This window comes from Chionomys nivalis, chromosome 8 (assembly GCF_950005125.1).
Source record: "Chionomys nivalis chromosome 8, mChiNiv1.1, whole genome shotgun sequence".
In the NCBI taxonomy this organism is placed as follows: domain Eukaryota; kingdom Metazoa; phylum Chordata; class Mammalia; order Rodentia; family Cricetidae; genus Chionomys; species Chionomys nivalis.
This window is the reverse complement of record NC_080093.1, coordinates 45,342,002-45,360,606: the sequence shown is the minus strand read 5'-3', so window position 1 is coordinate 45,360,606 and position 18,605 is coordinate 45,342,002. Positions and strand designations below refer to the sequence as shown.

The 18,605-nt window shown below is 39.2% G+C and overlaps 1 protein-coding gene across 1 annotated transcript; it reads right to left on the bottom strand.

Moving 5' to 3' along the window:
* Window positions 1-5,048: 5,048 nt before the first annotated feature.
* Window positions 5,049-18,437, bottom strand: LOC130879848 (membrane-spanning 4-domains subfamily A member 13-like). Its single transcript, XM_057778686.1, has 6 exons — window positions 18,320-18,437; window positions 16,908-16,984; window positions 15,183-15,332; window positions 14,111-14,167; window positions 9,391-9,507; window positions 5,049-5,159 (listed from the first exon to the last, which is right to left on the bottom strand). Exons 1-6 carry the CDS (start codon window positions 18,435-18,437, stop codon window positions 5,049-5,051), a joined length of 630 nt encoding a protein of 209 aa, XP_057634669.1.
* Window positions 18,438-18,605: the final 168 nt, after the last annotated feature.

The following is an 18,605-nucleotide window of genomic DNA, read 5'->3' as shown; positions in this document are numbered from 1 at the left end:
AGCCCCTGCTGAATAGCCAGAAAGTTTAGGGGATTGGGGGGTGTCTGTGCTCCCTTTCTAGGGCATCTGGCCGGGCAGTCAGGAACACACTCATCTCTCCAGATGGCTCTTCTAGTACATGATCAGGGCCACTTGCTGGTCAGGGATCTCTCTTCTGGTACAGGATCAAATTTTTTCTTTTGAAATTGCTATTCCCTTCTTGCAAAAATAGTCATCTTTGTTTCTCCCTTATTGTCTGCCCACTCCATTCTTGGAGGAGGGCAGACAAGAACTCAGTTGAAGACAAGAGATAATCTCTACTCACCCCTGCTTCAGAAATAATAAAACTGGTCTAGGAGGTTACTCCCTTGAAAGCAAAAGTGGTAATCCCAGAATTTAAGAGGCTGAAGCAGAAGATTGCTGCGAGTTTCTCTCTGCTACAAACCAAACAAATAGGTTGCAACGCATAAGAGGCCTCCAAACTATAGAGCAATTTCAAGGTTGAACAATTTTTAAAGTAAAATCATGAAAACTGACTTCCAATGACATAACGAGGAAGGATAATCTGGGAACTAGCATGGACAAATCACAATGAAATGCGTTTATGAAATGTTATAGTAAAACCTGATATTTGTCCATTACAAATTAATAAAAATGTTAAAAACACCCTATGACTCTTTTATGGAAGCAAACATTCACAAGAATCGGGGCTGAAATTTCAGAGTCTCCACATACATCTCAGAAGGGATTTCAGCCTTTACAAGCTGTAATGAGGACAATAATGTCACCTTATTAAGCCTTGACAGAAGAGTCTATATCTTCAAAGATGACTTCCAATGGCCACAGGGTAGACGAGTACATACTGCTCACATGAATTGCATTGCGCAGCAATGGCAAAAAGAAAAAGGCTTTTGACAATTGGAAGCAACACTGCTAGGTATCAGAATCTGGAAGCCCTTAAGAGACCAAGAGAATACAGAGTACATTGTAGATAAAAGTGTGCAACATCAAGTAGCTGGCAACAGGGAAATGTTATAAATGGTGGCGCTTTTTGCTCTGCTTAAGAAAATGGTGTGTGTGTGTGTGTGTGTGTGTGTGTTGGGTATACACATGTACATCAGGTACGCTGGTGAAGAATGCATGTCCCAAAAAATTATTCAAGGGGAGAAAATGTAACCTACCTGCGCATTCCTGGAAGAAGGAATGTATGAATGTGCTGTCATAGATGCCACAGGCTATCAGGCAGCATTTAAAGTCAACTGATATATAAATAGCAACATAAGTGGATTTTAAAATCATACTACTAGGAGGAAAAAGGTGTGCATGTGCGTGCATGTGTGTGTGCAAATGTGTGTGTGCCTGTATGATCTATGTGAATTACAGATATAATAAAATGCCACAGATCTTCGTAGGGGCACTTGCATATAAAATACTTATCTTTTGCATCATGGATCACTTGTATATGAAGACAGGGAAATGGGAGCAAGTTACGGGGTTCAAAAGACAAGGAAAGAGGGAAGAAGCTTGGTTTAGGTTTCAAGTGTTCTTCAGGGGTCCACAAGCTAATGACTTGGCTCCAATCTGTGGTGATTGTGAGGTGGTGACTCTCTGGTTGTTGTTGTTCTCTCTCTTCCTCTCCCTTTCTTTCTCTCTCCTCCTCCTTTTTTCTCCCTCCCTCTTGCTCTCCTTCCCTCTTCCCCCCATGGTCTCCTCCCTCACTCAGTCTCTTTACTCCCTCCCTTCCCCTCCCTCTCCTCTTCCTCTCTCTTTTTCTCTCTCCCCACCCTCTCTCTACCTCTCCTTTCTCCCCTTTCCTCTTCCTATACACATTCATCTCTCCCCCTCCCTCCCTCAATCTCCATATTATTCTCTCCCCTCCCTCCCCTTCCCCCCCTCTTTTTCCATTCCTCTATCTTCTTCGTTCCCCCTTTCTCCTTCCTTTCTCTTTATCCCCTCCTCATCTCCCTCCTTTTCTTTTCTCCTTTTCCTCTTTCCCTCCACATTCTTTTCTCCTCTTTCTCCCCCTCTCCACTTCCTCCTCACTCTCTATCCCTTCCCCCTTTCCCCTTCTCTGGCTTCTATGAAGCAAGCAGCTTTGCTCTGCCCCACTCTCATCATCATGGTGCTGATTTGCCATAATCCCAAAAGAACTAGAACCAGCCAAGCGTGAACCGCAGTCTCTGAAAGTGGGAGCCCAAATAAACTTTTCTTTCTTTTTTTTTTTTGATTGATTGATTTTTTTTATTCTTTTTTTACTTAAAATTTCCAACTGCTCCCCATTTCCCATTTCCCTCCCCCTCCTCCCACATATTGCCCCCTCCCCCCGCTACCCTCCCCCTATCCCCACTCCACTTCTCCTCCCCCTAGTCCACTCCCCCTCCCTCTCGATACTGAAGAGCAGTCCAAATTCCCTGCCCTACATGAAGACCAAGGTCCTCCCACTTCTATCTAGGTCCAGGAAGGTGAGCATCCAAACAGGCTACGCTCCCACAAAGCCAGTTCATGTATTAGGATCGAAACCTAGTGCCATTGTCCTTGGCTTCTCATCAGCCTTCATTGTCCGCCTTGTTCAGAGAGTCCAGTTTCAACCCATGCTTATTCAGTCCCAGTCCAGCTGGCCTTGGAGAGCTCCCAATAGATCAGTTCCACTGTCACAGTGGGTGGGTGCACCCCTCGTGGTCCTGATTTCCTTGCTCATGTTCTCCCTCCTTCTGCTCCTCATTTGGACCTTAAGAGCTCAGACGGTTGATCCAAATTGGGTCTCTGTCTCTCTCTCGATCCATCGCCAGATGAAAGTTCCTGTGCCATTCTCCTTGGCCTCTCGTCAGCTCTCATTGTCCACCACATTAAGAGAGTCCGGTTTTATCCCATGTTTTTTTCAGTAGCAGTCCAGCTGGCCTTGGTGAGCTCCCAATAGATCGGCCCCCCTGTCTCAGTGGTTGGGTGCACCCCTCAGGCATTTGGTCACAGAAACAGAAAGATAACTAACACAAAAGGTTTTCAGAGACTCAGTAGAATATTGTGGAAAGGTAGTTGATCTAAAATTCATAAAATTTAAGTATATACGTTAAAGAGAAAAGATGTGGGAAAAAGAATAAAATATTGCAGAAAACAGACTTTCTAGTAGAGATTTCCGTGGACATCAAGTAGTCTCGCTTACATAAAGGTATATCTAATAGTCTATCTATATTATACACTACAGATAAATTCTGCATCATTTAACAGTAGCTGGTTAGACAGATGTTTGGTGTTACAGCTAGTCTAGTCTGCCCCACTGATGATGAATTGGCTTGTCTGTCTTTTCATTACAAAATGGCTTTGAGTCAGCATTACTTCACCTCATCAACATTAGGTGTAGAGTCCATGCTAGAAAATTCATGCCCATTCATTAGATTCCTTGGTCTTAGAAGAACCTTTTAACTCCGGCTGACCAGATTCAATCCTGGATTAATTTACAACAGTGAAATCAATTCATGCTTCACTTCTTACATGTAAAGAAAAACATAGTCGTTGCTGTCATTTTTTTTATTATTGGAATGGAGGAGAGGAATTACTGAGGCAGACAATTAAATTCCATTTCTGAGAGGTCTCCTGAACAAAATGAAGTTCTCATTCATCATTGAACTTTCCTCCTTGACTGAGGCCATGATACTTCTAGGAAAGGGTTCGTTTTCTTCTATGAACCTGTGGTAAGGCAGGTGGCAGGAAATCACTCATTAATGTCATCTAATTTAAAGAATTATACAATTTCAGCAGCACTTTATTGAGATCTAATAGGGAATAGTCTTATCACTGAGACTATTAATACGATTATGAACATGCCTTTTTGTTTCTTCTTTTGTGTTGGCCCTGGAATCCAGAGCCTTAAACATGCTAGCAATGAATTCACCTGAGATATACTTACCACACCAAATGATGTTTTTTTTTATAATCTTACTTTTAAATAATTTTTCTCTCCTTTTCCTCCTGTTATTTATTTCTCTTCCTCCCTTTTGCCTCTCCTATATATTCTGCTTCTCTCCATTTATATTTTATTAGTATGAGTAAAAAATTATTTCAATTTATTCTTTTTCTATCATCCCTTTATTCAAAGAATTCTGTCTTTTTTTTTAAAGTAGAGCCACATATACCTTTTAAAAGATTTATATATGTGTATTGATGTTTTTCTTGAATGCATACCCATGCACCATGCATGTTTCTGGTACCCACAGAAGCCAGAGCAGAGTTGTTGGATTCCCTGGGGCTGGAATTATGGATGGTTGTAAGTCAACATGTGGGTTTTGGGAATCAAACCTTGGTCCTTTGCAAGAGCATCAACTGCTCTTAACTATTGAGCCTTCGCTCTAGTTCCAGACATATATTTTTAAAGTTTATTAGTGTTATTCTTTTTTGATTAATTTCAATTCCATATCTCACTACATTAGCTAAGGAAAATTTATTGAAACACAAATAGATATCGAGATATAAGTACCCTGAGAGGTAGCTTCTGAGGCAAGATAAAGTGGAAAATCCTAGAAGAATTCATCTGATAATGCCTTCTCCCTTTTTAATTTTCTCACATTAATTTCAAGCAGAGATTACTTAAGGAATTCCATTTACAGGTTTAGATGGTCCACTGAACAAGGTGTATTTATGGACTAAGAATCAAATGGTGGCGCTGGTGACAGTTTTTTGTGCAGCTGGATGGTGGGAACTACAGTTGGCTAATCAAGCAGAGCTGAATATGAAAGCCAGCCCCAGAGTCTCTGTCACTGCACTCTACCCCAGGTGACCCACCTGACTTCTTTTTATGTGCTTCTTCTGGTGATCAGAGTTTCACTAACGCTACATAAGTTCTCTACTGCCGAGCAACATTCTCAGCCCTACTCCCATCATGTAATTTATTTAGCTTCAGTTATAGAAAGAGATGTTTAGTGCCAAATAGTTTTAGAAAAATATATTCACCTACCACTAGCCACAGATTAGAGATGACATTACTGATGCTTAATTCTTTCTAAGTAATTTGAACAGGATATATCACAGAAGTTAGTAGCTTCTGTTAACCGAAGGAAAATGATAGACTCACCATTTTAATATTCTGTTTGACTTGCTTTGTAGGTCCACTCAGTTACTGTGCATGCCATAAACATTTCCAAGACAGTGAACAGGAAGAGATATGCTGTAAGCATCTTGCCACTTCTCTTTACCCCAAAAGAAAAATATAGTCTTTACTTAGTAATTTCTTTACTTTTGAGAATTTTATATAGGTATAAAATGAAATACAATATTATCTACTCCCATTTTTCCCTCCAACTCTTGGTTTAACCCCAGTTTCCCCTCCCAATTTCATGTCTTTTTTTATAGCCTATATATGCATATGTGTGGAGCCATCTAGTGGATTAGTGGCCATATCCTTACAGAAGTATGATTCTTCCCACAGCAATTATCTGCTTCCAATAGCTCCTTAGAAAGAGCTGGGGTCTGGTGTTCATCTACCATGTCTATGCCAGAATTTTAGCTGGCTTGATCTTGTAGAGATTTTGTGCAGGTAAGCACAGATGCTGTGAGTTCTCTATAATGATAGCCATATCATTCCAGGAAGATGGCATTGCAGCATTCCCAGCCATTCTTCAGCCCTCACATTCTAATTCTTCTGCAATGTTTCTTGTGCCTCAGTGCTGGCGAGATGTTAAACCTAACAGCTATGGAACCTCTTATTCAAACACTAAATATACATTCATTTTCTAAGCAGCCTATAGAACTTTATCCAAAATCTATCACATATTAAGACACAAAACAAGTTTCAACAAACATAAGAAAATTGAAATTAAATTCTGAGTTCTATCTGACCACAAAGGGATAAAACTAGATATCAACAGGAAAAAAAAAAACACTACAGGAAGAGCTACGCCTTTAATCCCAACACTTGGGAAGCAGAGGCTGGTGAATCTCTGTGAGTTTGAATCCAGCCTGGTGCACAGAGCAAGTTCTAGGACAGGCGCCAAAGCTACACATCTACCCTATATTGAAAAACCAATCAAAACCAAGCCAAAATAAAAAAAACCAGAAACTCCAAAAAAAAAAAAAAACAAAAAACAAAAAACAAAACAAAACAAAACAAAAAAAACACCAAACAAACCTATTAGAAGTAAATCAACTCATGGAGCTTAAACTGCATATTGTTGAATAATTGTGTTACTGAAGAGACCAAGAAGGAAGTAAAAACCATTCCTAGAACTGACTGAAAATAAAAATATGACAGACGAAAATCAATGGGCCATGCTGATGACAACCTGAAAGGAAAGTTTACAGCACTTGGTGCCTACAAAAAGGCATTTCAAGTTAACAATTCAATAATTCACCTTGAAACCTTGAAAGAAGCAAGAACACAGCAAATTCCAAAACTGTAGGTAGGAATAACCAAAATCAGGAAACAAGGAAATAAAATTAAGGAAAAACAAATAAACAAAAACCAATACAAAGAACCAACGTAACGAAGAATTGGTTCTTTAAAATAAAATGATTGATAAACTTGTAGTTGAATTAAGCAAAGGAAAGATAGAGCATATGTAATAAATCAGAAATAAAAAGAGAGACATTATAAGACTTTCCAACAAAATTTGAAATCCAGAAAGACATGCTGTAAGAACCTATATTTCACAAGCTTGCAAGACCTAAGTAATGGAGGAATGTCTAGACACATTCAACATATCAAAATTAAACCATAATGAATGAAAGGGTTGAAACATCTCTAGAAATGAGCCTAAAGAGGCAATAAAATATCTCCTAATTAACATCCATGGATTAACCACAGAATTTTCTCAGAACTCGAAAGAAGAATTAACAACAGAACTCAATAGTAATTTCATGAAATAGCAAAGGAGGAAGGTTCCCATGCTTGTCAGCTTTTATGGTCAGCTAGATACAACTTCCAGATATATCATAAGGTAGACCATGTCTGTGAGGAATTGTTTTGGTTGATGACTGATGTGGCAGGGTCCAAACTACTGTGGATCTCATAATCCCCAGGCAGGGGAGTGTAGGTTGAATAAGAAAGCTAACACGGAGCAAGACAGAGAGTCTGAGAGTGAGTCGGTAAGCAATGTTCCCCTACAGTTTCTATTGTGCCAGTTCCTGCTTGAGCTTCTTCCCTAACTGCTCTCAGTGATGGACTGTGACCTGAAAGTGTGGACTAAATCAACTTTGTCCTCTCATAAGTTGATTTTGGTTAGTGTCTTATTACTGCGGCAGAAAGCAAACTAGAATGCTTTCTAAACTCTACTTTTCAATGCTAAAACTCACAGAGGTATAGCTATGTTTTAGGAAAGAGAAAAAATGAAAAGATAACCAGTTTCCTGTATCCTATTCCCTCAATAGTTGAAAATTCATGCATATATTTGACTATATGATAATGATAGCTATTGAGGATGGTGAATTGATACATTTCTGCCAAGAGAATAATGGGAATCATTGTATATTCTTTTTGTTGTTGTGGGTAGAACAAGTATATTTTCTTAAGGATAATGTACCTCTGGAGAAGATAAAATGGAGATACATTTTCTTTTGAGGTTTGTTGTAATAGGACTTCTTTAAAAAGAAAGTATATACAGTTACACTTTTCCCTATCATCTAGTAAATGATGCTAAAGGGGAAATGCATTCCCTACATCAATAAAGTGATCCTTTCACGTGACACTGACTTGATTTTTGTTAAGACTCTATTTACTGTGGTGAGTGACTTGGATTTAGCTTTGATCAGCATAAATGCTCTTCAGGTGACTAGACCCATGACCTTAATCAAATAGCTAAACATTCATTCTTTATTGCATCAGAGGTACATAGGCTTTTATCTATATCTGTATTTATTTATTGTAAAGTTTCTCTAAACAATACATAGAAATAAGAAAAATAGAATGATGAATTACAAACACACACACACACACACACACACACACATATATATTGTTTGGAACTAGTCTATCAACCATAACTCTTGTATGTTGAAGTAAGGAGCAATTTCTTACATAGGTTGGGAAGTTAGATACAAGTAACATCTAATGGCATCAATTGAAAAGTTATGGTTTCTAGGTATTGGTTTAGAGCCTGTAAAGCTCTGGGCATAGACTAGAAGGATACTAGTCCACAGACAAGAATTCAACACCACAGCTTCAAATTCTTGGAAAATTTCCTCAGAATCTCTTCCTTCTTTTTCTGTCTTCATCATCCTTTCTCTTCACACCAACAAACCTAAATGGCTAAGTGTGCCTATGTTCATAGTGCCACCTGCTCAGGACCACAGATACACAAACATAAACTGCCTTAAATAGTTCTGCATAGACCCTCTAACAGACAGATGCAGAAACACACAATGTCCTCATGGCATAGTACACATAGAGCAGAATATATGAGCCTTCAAAATTGCATCCATTGTCGAGATAACAGTCACTCTGTAGACTACAGCACTTTCTTATTTTTAAAGTTAATTTATTTTATACCCTGACCATATTTCCCCCTTACCCTATCTTCCTATTCTCTTCACCAAATCCCTGTACCCCTCAATCTACCCCTTTTCTGTTTTTGTTCAGGGAGGGACAGGCCTCCCACGGCATATCAAGTTGTTGTAAGGCATGGCATTGTATTTAGGTTGGGCAAGGCAATCCAGGATGAGGAATAGGTTTCCAAGAACCAGCCAAAGCATTAGAAATAGCCCCTGCTCCCATTGTCAGGAGTACCACAAATAGACCAAGCTACACAACTGTCACATGTATGTAAAAGGCGTAGATTTCTCCCATGCAGACTCCCTGTTTGTTGGTTTAGATTCTGTGAGTTCCTATGAGTCTGGTTAGTTGTTTCTGTGGGTTTTCTTGTGATGCCCTTGACTTGCTGGCTCCTACAATCCTTCCTCCCTCTCTTCAGCAAGATTTCCCAAACTTGGTCTAATGGTTGGTTGTGGATCTTTGAATCTGTTTCCATCAGTTCCTGGATGAAGGCTCTCAACTACAGCACGTTCATTGACCATGAGCATATGACTAATATAAGTCCATATGGATGCCATTTCATCCTTGGAAGAAGAAAGTCTTACTCTAGCAAATTTGATCTTTTAAACCCTGAGGAAAATGGTCTTAAAGATGTGAATACCTGGGAAGAACGAGGTGCCAATCATAAATGTCTCATAGCAACCAGGAAGAATCAGGATTGACTATAATGCTTCATCTATAAAATATCTGTATTAATATTTGTAAGATTTTATTTGATCATGCAGGCTTTGAACTGTAACATGTAGCTTATATCACACTAATAATAGGCACATATGCCTGAGAGTAAACTTATGAGAGGACTTCTGGTGATTTGACTGATATTTGACTATTTTGATCCTTACTGAAGGCTTAATTCTAAAATTATGAAGACATTCTCTTAGAAACCCAGTACTTACGTATTCCCACCAAGAAGATTGTAATGCTGAAGTGACTGTCAGTTCAAATGTTATTAAAACCACACCTATTAGTGTTGCGTAGATGCTTGAGATGTTCATTGTCATAGTCCAGAACAGCTAGAACAGATTAAAAAGTATTGTCCAGTCATTGGAAGCTATTCTGTAGTCCTCTCTGCAAGTATATTCTTATAGAACTATAGAAATTCTAATCTTTCTGGCATAGTGAGAGCACCAAAAATGTTGTTAGAAATGCTTATTGGTTAGGCTCCCAGTAGGACCAAACAATTTGGGGGATAATAAAACTTTTGATATGATGTGCAGGTACTTATTTCTCTACTGGTAATGGACTCAATGTTTATTCTCTGCTGAGTTAGTAGATAAAGGGACTGAAAAGAAGTGCATGAGATATTTTTCAAACTATGGAAGAAAATCAAGTGCATATTAATTGTAAATAGAATATAAAATATACCCATGATATCGACAAATTTACAATACTGCATGGCTTTACATTGCGAGAGAGCTAATACTCTAGGAGATTTCTATCGTTCTTGGACATCAGGAAAGCAAAATTTGGGGAATTTTCTTGGGCATACTGGTTCTATCTAGCTCAATGTGAAGAGATTTTCTTGATGATGTACAGAGTTACACATGGTTGGAGGTCATCACCCAGGCCACATGTATGCATGTTTGTCAACCTACACGCTTCAGACAATTCATGCTTTATAATGTTGCTGAATAATTGTGCTTTATCTACATATAATGTCAGGTAGGAGATATATTATTTAATATTTCTATTAAGAAGAATAACTATTATACCTATTTCTTTGTCCATACTCACAATAATTTCTTCCTAGTTAATAAAGCTAGATAGCAAGCATGACAATTTGAATCACTAGATCCTGAAACCTATCTCAAAGAACAAAACCCTTCATGTAAACTGTTATATGTTGTTCATTGATGTCAGTTCATTTATTCTCTAGGAAAAAGTCTCCTTTGTAGAAAGCAAAGCAGTGAAGTCTATGAAGAATTTTACCTCAAACTTCCCAGGAAGCTGACTCTCTAAAGGCTAGCTTTCATAGTACTGAACGGTGTTACACACTGTGTATTAATGGAGCAAAGATATCAGTGGGCTTACTTAGCCCTGGGCATTGCATGCTATATACCAACCTGCCAGGCATGTTATGCTCACTGGTGCAACAGTGGCATGACTAGTATGGGAGGAGCCACTGCTTTCTGATTGGTTTTGAAGCCTATTCCACACGATGGATTCCACATTTGGTATTGTAAACATCATCATATCTGGGGATATCATAGGCCATAGAGGGACCCTACTGATTTTCCTTTATTAAATATTTATGTTGTCAAGCTGCCTTCTAAATATCCATGGTTATGCCCATAGCTTAGTGGTCAGAGAGGTTTTTTGTAGTGGGTCATAGAGAATGCAGAGGCTCCTAACTGGTGAAGATATTGAGATAAATGGCTGTGAGCGCTCATTCGTCGATGAGTTACCTCTGTCAACCTCTTCCTACCTAGGGCACTTAGGGGACATATTGTAAAAGGGAGAAGAAAGAATATAAGGAGAAAGAGAAATGCTATCATCTAGATATGACCCGGTTGCTGCTTTTACCAACTTAGAGCAGCTGTGGTTGCCTGTATAAGAACTACACAAGAAAAAGCCAGTCAGAATTCTCAAGTTGGGAGAAGGGCTCCCAAGATTTCACCCATAGCTGAGGAACTATTGACAGTTGGTAGCTGCTGAGGGAGTGAGAGTCACTTTTCTTTGGGGATGTGAGTTCTGGCAGATTGCCCATACCTCACGGGATTACTTCACATGATCAGTACGAATTGGTCTCAGGGTGATTAATAAAATCAACAACAACAATAATAAATGTTGACATGAAGTTAGGAGGGAGATGGATTGAGAGGGGTGTCCCAGGAGGAGTCAGAGGGAGATAATGGAGGGTAAATATGAATAAAATACACTGTATAAAATTATTGGTATAATTGCATGTATAAAATTTCATTATGAATTTCAAAGTATAAGAAAATATCACTAGACAAAAGGAAATAAAACAATGTTAGTTTACTTTTATTTTTTTATTTTTTATTTATTTTATTTTATTTATTTATTTATTTATTTTTGTTTTTCGAGGCAGGGTTTCTCTGTAGCTTTGGTGCCTGACCCGGAACTAGGTCTTGTATACCAGGCTGGCCTCGAACTCACAGAGATCCGTCTGCCTCTGCCTCCCGAGTGCTGGGATTAAAGGCGTGCGCCACCTTCGCCCGGTTACCTTTATTTTAAAAGTCCAACATTATTGCTTGGTTATTTGTAATTTAATGTATTTCACTCCTTAAAGATGAAACACATGCTGATATTTTAGATGGTTCCCGGACCATCATGTTTATTGGAAAAAGAGGTTTTGTAAGCAACTGTATTTTAAGGTCTTTTTGGAGAAGGGGTTTTACACATTGAGTTGTTCTGGCCAAAGTTATCTGAGAACAACCAACAGGAACACTTGTCGGATCTAGTCTGTTGAAGGTAGTATGGAGATGCAATAGGCATGAAGGTAGTGCAGAGATGCAATAGGCATGAAGGTAGTACAGAGATGCAATAGGCATGAAGGTAGTACAGAGATGCAATAGGCATGAAGGTAGTACAGAGATGCAATAGGCATGAAGGTAGTGCAGAGATGCAATAGGCATGAAGGTAGTGCAGAGATGCAATAGGCATGAAGGTATTGCAGAGATGCAATAGGCATGAAGGTAGTACAGAGATGCAATAGGCATGAAGGTAGTGCAGAGATGCAATAGGCATGAAGGTAGTGCAGAGATGCAATAGGCATGAAGGTAGTGCAGAGATGCAATAGGCATGAAGGTAGTGCAGAGATGCAATAGGCATGAAGGTAGTGCAGAGAAGCAATAGGCATGAAGGTAGTACAGAGATGCAATAGGCATTTGGGAAGCAATTTGGTAGTTTCTTTTAAAAACGATAAATATTCATTACAAGAGGAACAAGAAATATGCCCGTAATAAGACTTGCGGGTAATTGTTCATAGTAGCTTTATTTGAAAGGGCTTAGTACTAGGAATAATGTGATTCCCTTAATAGGTAAGTGTTCCAACAAATTACACAGGCATCCAATTGATTTTTTTCTATAGGCAACTTATATTCTGCAACACTGATAAATTAGCTTACAAAATTATTCTGTATTTCTTTGAGAGTTGTAGGATGTTTAAGTATGTTTCTGATGTCTGCAGATATAGCGTATATTCTGACTTTCTCATCGTGAAGGTCTTTATGTCTTTTTCTCTTGACTTTCTACATGGTACAACATACAGTGTTGTACACATATACACTGTTACTGGCTGTTTTCTTGACTTACCACATCCTCTATAACATACAATCTTGTACGCATACCCACTGTTCCTGGCTGTTTGAATTTGCTTTCTGTTGCTATGATAATCATCATGACCAAAAGCAATTTATGTAAAAAAAAGGGGGGGGTTATATCATCTCACAGGTCATCCTAGAGAGAAGCCAAGACCAGAACTCAAGGTGGAGACATTGAGGCAGGAACCATGGAGCAACAATGCTTAGTGGCTTGCTCCCTCTGGCTTGCTCGGCCAGCTCTCTTATACAGTCCAGGCCAAATTGCCTAGGGGTGGCAGCACCCACAGTTGGCTCTTATACCAATTAGCAATAAGAAAATGCACCAAGACGTGGCCATGGGCTAATTTAATGGACTTCTTCGTCTGAGGTTTCATCTTGCTGGTTACTCCAGGCTCTGTCAAATTAACAATAAAATCTAAACAACACGTAAATCTCAGAGGAAATCATTCAGTCTCATGCTGCTAAGTAGGAAAATAGATTTGCCTTTTGCGTATAACCTTACAAAGCTGAGGAAATCCCCTTTTTAGATTTTTGTTCAAACAATTTGAAATACATCTCTCTAAAATTACGTTTATATGTTACATTGCACTGCTTTTAATTTGTTTCATTGTGAGGGTAAATTCTATGTCATTACAAATAATCTTCTGCACAATTCTATCAGTTTTTGCGTACAAACATGTATGGTGGGTATTCGGGTATGGATGTGTGTGTATCAGGGGGAGGTGCGTGTTTGGCATTGTACAAATACGGAGGTGAGAGGAAAACTTTAGATGTCCTCATCTACTTCGAGACAGAGTCTCTTTTTGTTGTTTGCAATTGCACATGTCAGGATGGCCAGCCTGGTGTGTGTGGGGATTCTATTGCCTCTACTCCCATCTTGTTGTGAATCACTAAAGTTCCAGATGTCTGCTAGTGTGTGCAGCATTGATGTGGATTCTGGGGATCTGAACTCAAGTCCTTTTGCATGTATAGACAGTGAGCCTTGCTTCTTATAGTTTGAAATTTAGGTTTGTTAAGTCTTAAGAAATAGTGGCCTTTATCATAATGAATACTTGAGTATTCGTGTATGACAAAAGTACTATTTCTGTACTTTCTTTGTCTGAGATGGCATTAACCACTTAACCTTTCTTTGGATTCATGTTATGTTTCTCATACTTAAAATACTGCCGCCCCCACACCACCACCACCATAGCTTCCTGGTAGAGAGCCAGTCACGCAGAGGCCATGCTGATTCCTCACTGGCTTTGTTTTACTTTTTAAAGTTTTCATTTAGTCTGGAAATTTAATACTTTTATTAATAATGGAAACTTACTGGAGTCTTTTCACTTACCATGTGATTTGAAGGCCTCTTCTGCAATGCTATTGAAAAACTTCCTGATAGGCTAAACTGGAAAGCAAACACCACATTTGTTAATATCCAATCACTATGTAAAAATATAAGCTTCAAGATAATTCTAGAATTCTGCAACATGAGGGATACCAGCTTGGTTCCTTAGTGGGGACTCTAAGAAAAAACTCAAGAAATAATTCAAGATTTGTATTTATGGAGATGAAAGCTTTGAAGTTCCTATTCACTAATGTTATGATTGTTATAGAAATGGGATTCAGGGGCATCTTGAAATGGCTTTAGCATTTATTTTGCTTGTATATCTGCTTTGACTCAAATGGATTTTGTCTTTCATATTTGCTCCTTGTGTCTATTTCTATTATTTTTAGTCTTTAAAAAAATTATTCATTTTACCTACCAACCACAGTTCCCCGTCCCTCCCCTACTCTTGATCCCCATTCCAACTCACATCCATCCACTCCTCAGAAAGAGTAAGGTCTCCCATGGAGAGTCAACAAAGCCTGGCATATCAAGTTGAGGCAGAACCAAACCCCTCCATCCTGCATCAAGGCTGAGCAAGGTATCCCATCAGAGGGAATCGGCTCCAAAAAGCCAGCTCATGCACCAGGGGCCCTTGAAACAGATCAAGCTACACAGTTGTTGCCCACATGCAGAGGGCCTAGTTCAGTGCAATGCAGGCTCTCCAGCTTTCGGTCTAGAGTCTGTGAGTTTTCATGAGCTTATATCAGCTGTCACTGTGGATTTGTGTTTCTTATCATGGCTTTAAATGTATCAAATATCCCTCTTACTATGCAGACTCTTATTAACATTACAGCTAAAAAACTAGTTTTTTCATAATGTATCACATGTTTCTTTAACAATGTAGAATATGATTATGAAAAAATATTATAGGTAATAAACTAAAGATCTTTTTAAAAAAACATATTGCTAATGTCCTTTTTCAGGTAGACACGGGTAGACGTGGGAATGGTTTCCTAGGGAAACATTGCTTGGATCAGAATCCATGACATCTAAAGAATGCATTAGTAGTTACTATAGAGGTGTTGTTACTCACAAGCAAAGAGGCCCAAAGTGAGTATCCTGAATTTTTAACGACAGGAATATACCCACTTCCAAATCCAAATGCAATATTTTGAGAAATGTACAGGTATGTCCAGAAGTATCCCAGGCTCAGCACAATCAGGCTGGTCATTAATTGTACAGTCTGAAAGGAAAAGATACCATTCTTAGAGTTCCAGCTATCTCTTAGACAGGAACTTTCCTCAAGACCAGTGACAGAATGAAGAAGGAAGGTGGTGTTCTACCATGATAGTGACAGCTTTCAGAACTTACGAAGAGGACATCAATTGCGATATGATGTTCTGTGTATAGTTCTAGGCCATCTTGTCATGTTTTATCAACAGTAATCAAGTCACAGACCTATTCTGTCACCACAGAGACATCTCAAGTTCTACCCTTCCTGTAACTTTCCCATTAATGCTTGTTACTCCTGGTGATCACTCATCTGGTTCTCATAGCTTTTGTAAATATTCATATAATTTCTCAAAACGTTGGGAGTCTATTAAGGCTCCTTGTTCCTATTTTCACTTGATCTCTGTTCATTATTCTTCTCATAAACTGTCCATTGAGTTCTTTTATGAAAAAGAAAACAACTGATGAACCATGAATTCACACCGGCAATGGCTTGTTTGCTGAGGAAGCAGGGTTAGTAGTTTGAGGCCCCCTATGCTGCATAGATACCTTCCTAAAACACAAATAAACAGTTCCTATTCCCCAAATCAGTTGGCTGTCTCTATGGAGTCTAATTTTGGACTTTGTGTTCTGTTCTCTTTGTCTGTGTTTTTCTTATTTAAAAAAACATAATCTTGATGACTATAGGCAGACAGTATCTTAAAAATAACTAGTGTTGATTTTTCCTACTTTGATTTAGTTGTTTTTGTTTCTTCTCCTTCCACATAATCTTTGACTACCTATGGGACTTGCTAGGATTTTAATAGGAATTTTGCCAAACCCATATGCTATTTAGGAAGAACTAACAGTTTACTATGTTGAGCTTTGTCATTTTATTGATGTAACCTAATTTGAACTTTTCATTAGCATTTAGTCATTTTCAAATTATAAGTTCTGAATATGGTTTTTTTAATATTTGTATTTTTCTTTGGGGATCGATATCTTCATGTTCATTATTATTGTATAGAAACAATTCATCTTGTATCTTGGTCCTTTGCTTAATTTTTTTCCAGATCCCCTGTGCCCCCAAATGTGTTTATGTGTGTGCGTGTTTTGGAGTTTTTGGACTTTTCTCATCTAATTTTTAATGTTTTGTGTATAACTCTTAATCTGGCTCTGTCATCAGTAGTATGAGTTGATGATGCCAAATTGCTCAGCCAAAGTATGCAGTGGCTGGGACTGCCTGGGCGACCAGTAGGGTGTCTGTGAGATGGTGTGGACAGCACAGCACCTTTGTAACCAACCACTGTTCATAGAGCTGTGCCTTCTGCAGCTTCTCCTGGGTGTGCTGACAATTTGCTCATCTCATCTAGGACATGCCATCCGTTTACGATTGTAATAATTGATAGATGGTTAAAAAGAAGAATATTTTTCTCCATGTCAGACTCATCTATGTTTTGGTGTTATGTCACCTTGAGAAACCATTGTAACTGATTTGCCTTCATTTGAAGAGTTCATGGTGGATACAGAGGTGGTTCAGGTCTCCTGTGTTAAGGAGGGCAACCTTCTCACAGTTGACATGCTCACTGGAGCAGCACTTTGTTCTTACCCCCAACAATCTCAGTTCCTGCTTTATCCATAGAGGATTCTGTAGCATATTCACGAAGAGGGATATGAGGATATCTCCTGTGAAAAATGTGGACAGAAATCAATATAAATTAAATCAGTTAGTGACTACTATTTTTCTCTTGGGTAAGGTTCCTAAGCCTGAGGGGGAATCTAATTCCACGGTTGCCTTTCACTTTTTAAAAGATACTTGATTGTTCCCTGACAGACGCTTTTGCACCAGACTAGTAGGATCTTGACAAAACTAATGTTCCTCTCTCAAGAAGTTAGACTATGGTTAAGTACCAAATGACAGCTGCTCCAATCCCATCAGTCCCTCTAGCACCCACTCATATGCCCTTGTTGCAACATCAGAAAGTCCAGGCTCCTGGTAGCTTTGATTTAGCCTGTTACTCTTCATGTAAGTTCAAGTGTGTCTCAGGGGTACCTGACTGGAAGGATCTGGGTCACACACTTACACTAGCTACAGAGAAGGCTGGAAAATAGAATACTATAGAGAGTAGGTAGGTTTCTTAAGATAGTGAACGCGACAATGGAGGGAGTTTTGGTAGGCAAGATAAGGGTAACTCATCATCTCCAACACTGATAGAGAGGGCAATGGTTCCTAGTTTGTAGGAGTCACAACCCTGCTCAGCTTCTGTATTTAATACCCATGAAAATTATTCTTTTGATTCTAGCTGGTCTGAACAAAGGTGGATATCTAAACCACTTAGTGGGGGCACAGGGTAAACTTTCCCTGATGATCTGGCAGAGTTTATTTGAGAAAATATTAAAAGCTAGAAGCCATGGTATTAGTAGGTTTTACCCGTTGGAAGTCTGAATGCCTATACATTGTATAAATACTCATACCAATAAGCGATAATTTTTGGGTTTTTTTTTTTCAGCCAAATGATTGATACATTTTTGGTGTGGCTTTCTAGTTAGACGTGACTTTGAGAATTCTCTTCCCTACGCTTAGTCCCTACCCCTTCTCCGTCTCTAATGTCTGACCAATCTTTCCCCCTTTTGTTCAACTGCTGTGCATAGTCGTATCTAGAATTCAGCATTGCTTTCAGATCTTTCATTTGCATGTTTTCTTCTCCTCATATAAGCCACAAAATCTGGAGGTTTCATTTGCCATAGTAACAGCCCATTGGCCTTCGTCAATAAGGAAGTACACAAAGGCATAACAAAAAGCATTTTAGAAGATGCTTGAGTTAAAAACTTACCCGTTACGAGGTGATGACTTGGAAAAAAATATAATAAACTCTATCAAAGGCTCTCTCTGCAGCAAGAGTCCCCTGTAGGGTTATACTGGGGAGGAAAAGGAAGCTGGTATGGAACTGAAACTCACCGGAAAGCCGAGTCCAGAGCCAGTCATTGACGTGCTCTGTTGTTGGGTCATTGATTCCTTACTCCGTATGATCACAACGGTAGAAGAGGGCAATCCTTCGGGGGTTTCCTTTAGGTCTAGATCTTCCTGCTTTGGGATTTCTGCGGGCAGCACCTGCCTCAGGGGCGCTGCCACCTCCATGTGTCCCTCATTACCTCTTGTGGATCCAACGTTGCAGCGGTTGTGTCCCAGAACAACCGTGAAGGGCGCCACGTGAGGAGGGCCACGCAGACACTAGTTCTGCAGGCCCGCAGAGGTTCCACCCAGCCTTCAGGCCCGCAGGTACAGATGGGGTTAGGGAATGGGGCC

Excerpts from the sequence above, each read along its gene's own strand:
- LOC130879848 (XM_057778686.1), bottom strand. The coding sequence starts at position 18,437 with ATGGAGGTGGCAGCGCCCCTGAGGCAGGTGCTGCCCGCAGAAATCCCA. Across the intron at positions 9,508-14,110 it reads AGAGGCCTTCAAATCACATG|CTGTTCTGGACTATGACAAT; the intron begins GTAAGTGAAAAG and ends AATCTGTTCTAG. Across the intron at positions 5,160-9,390 it reads AATCTTCTTGGTGGGAATAC|AGAAGTGGCAAGATGCTTAC; the intron begins GTAAGTACTGGG and ends TTTGGGGTAAAG.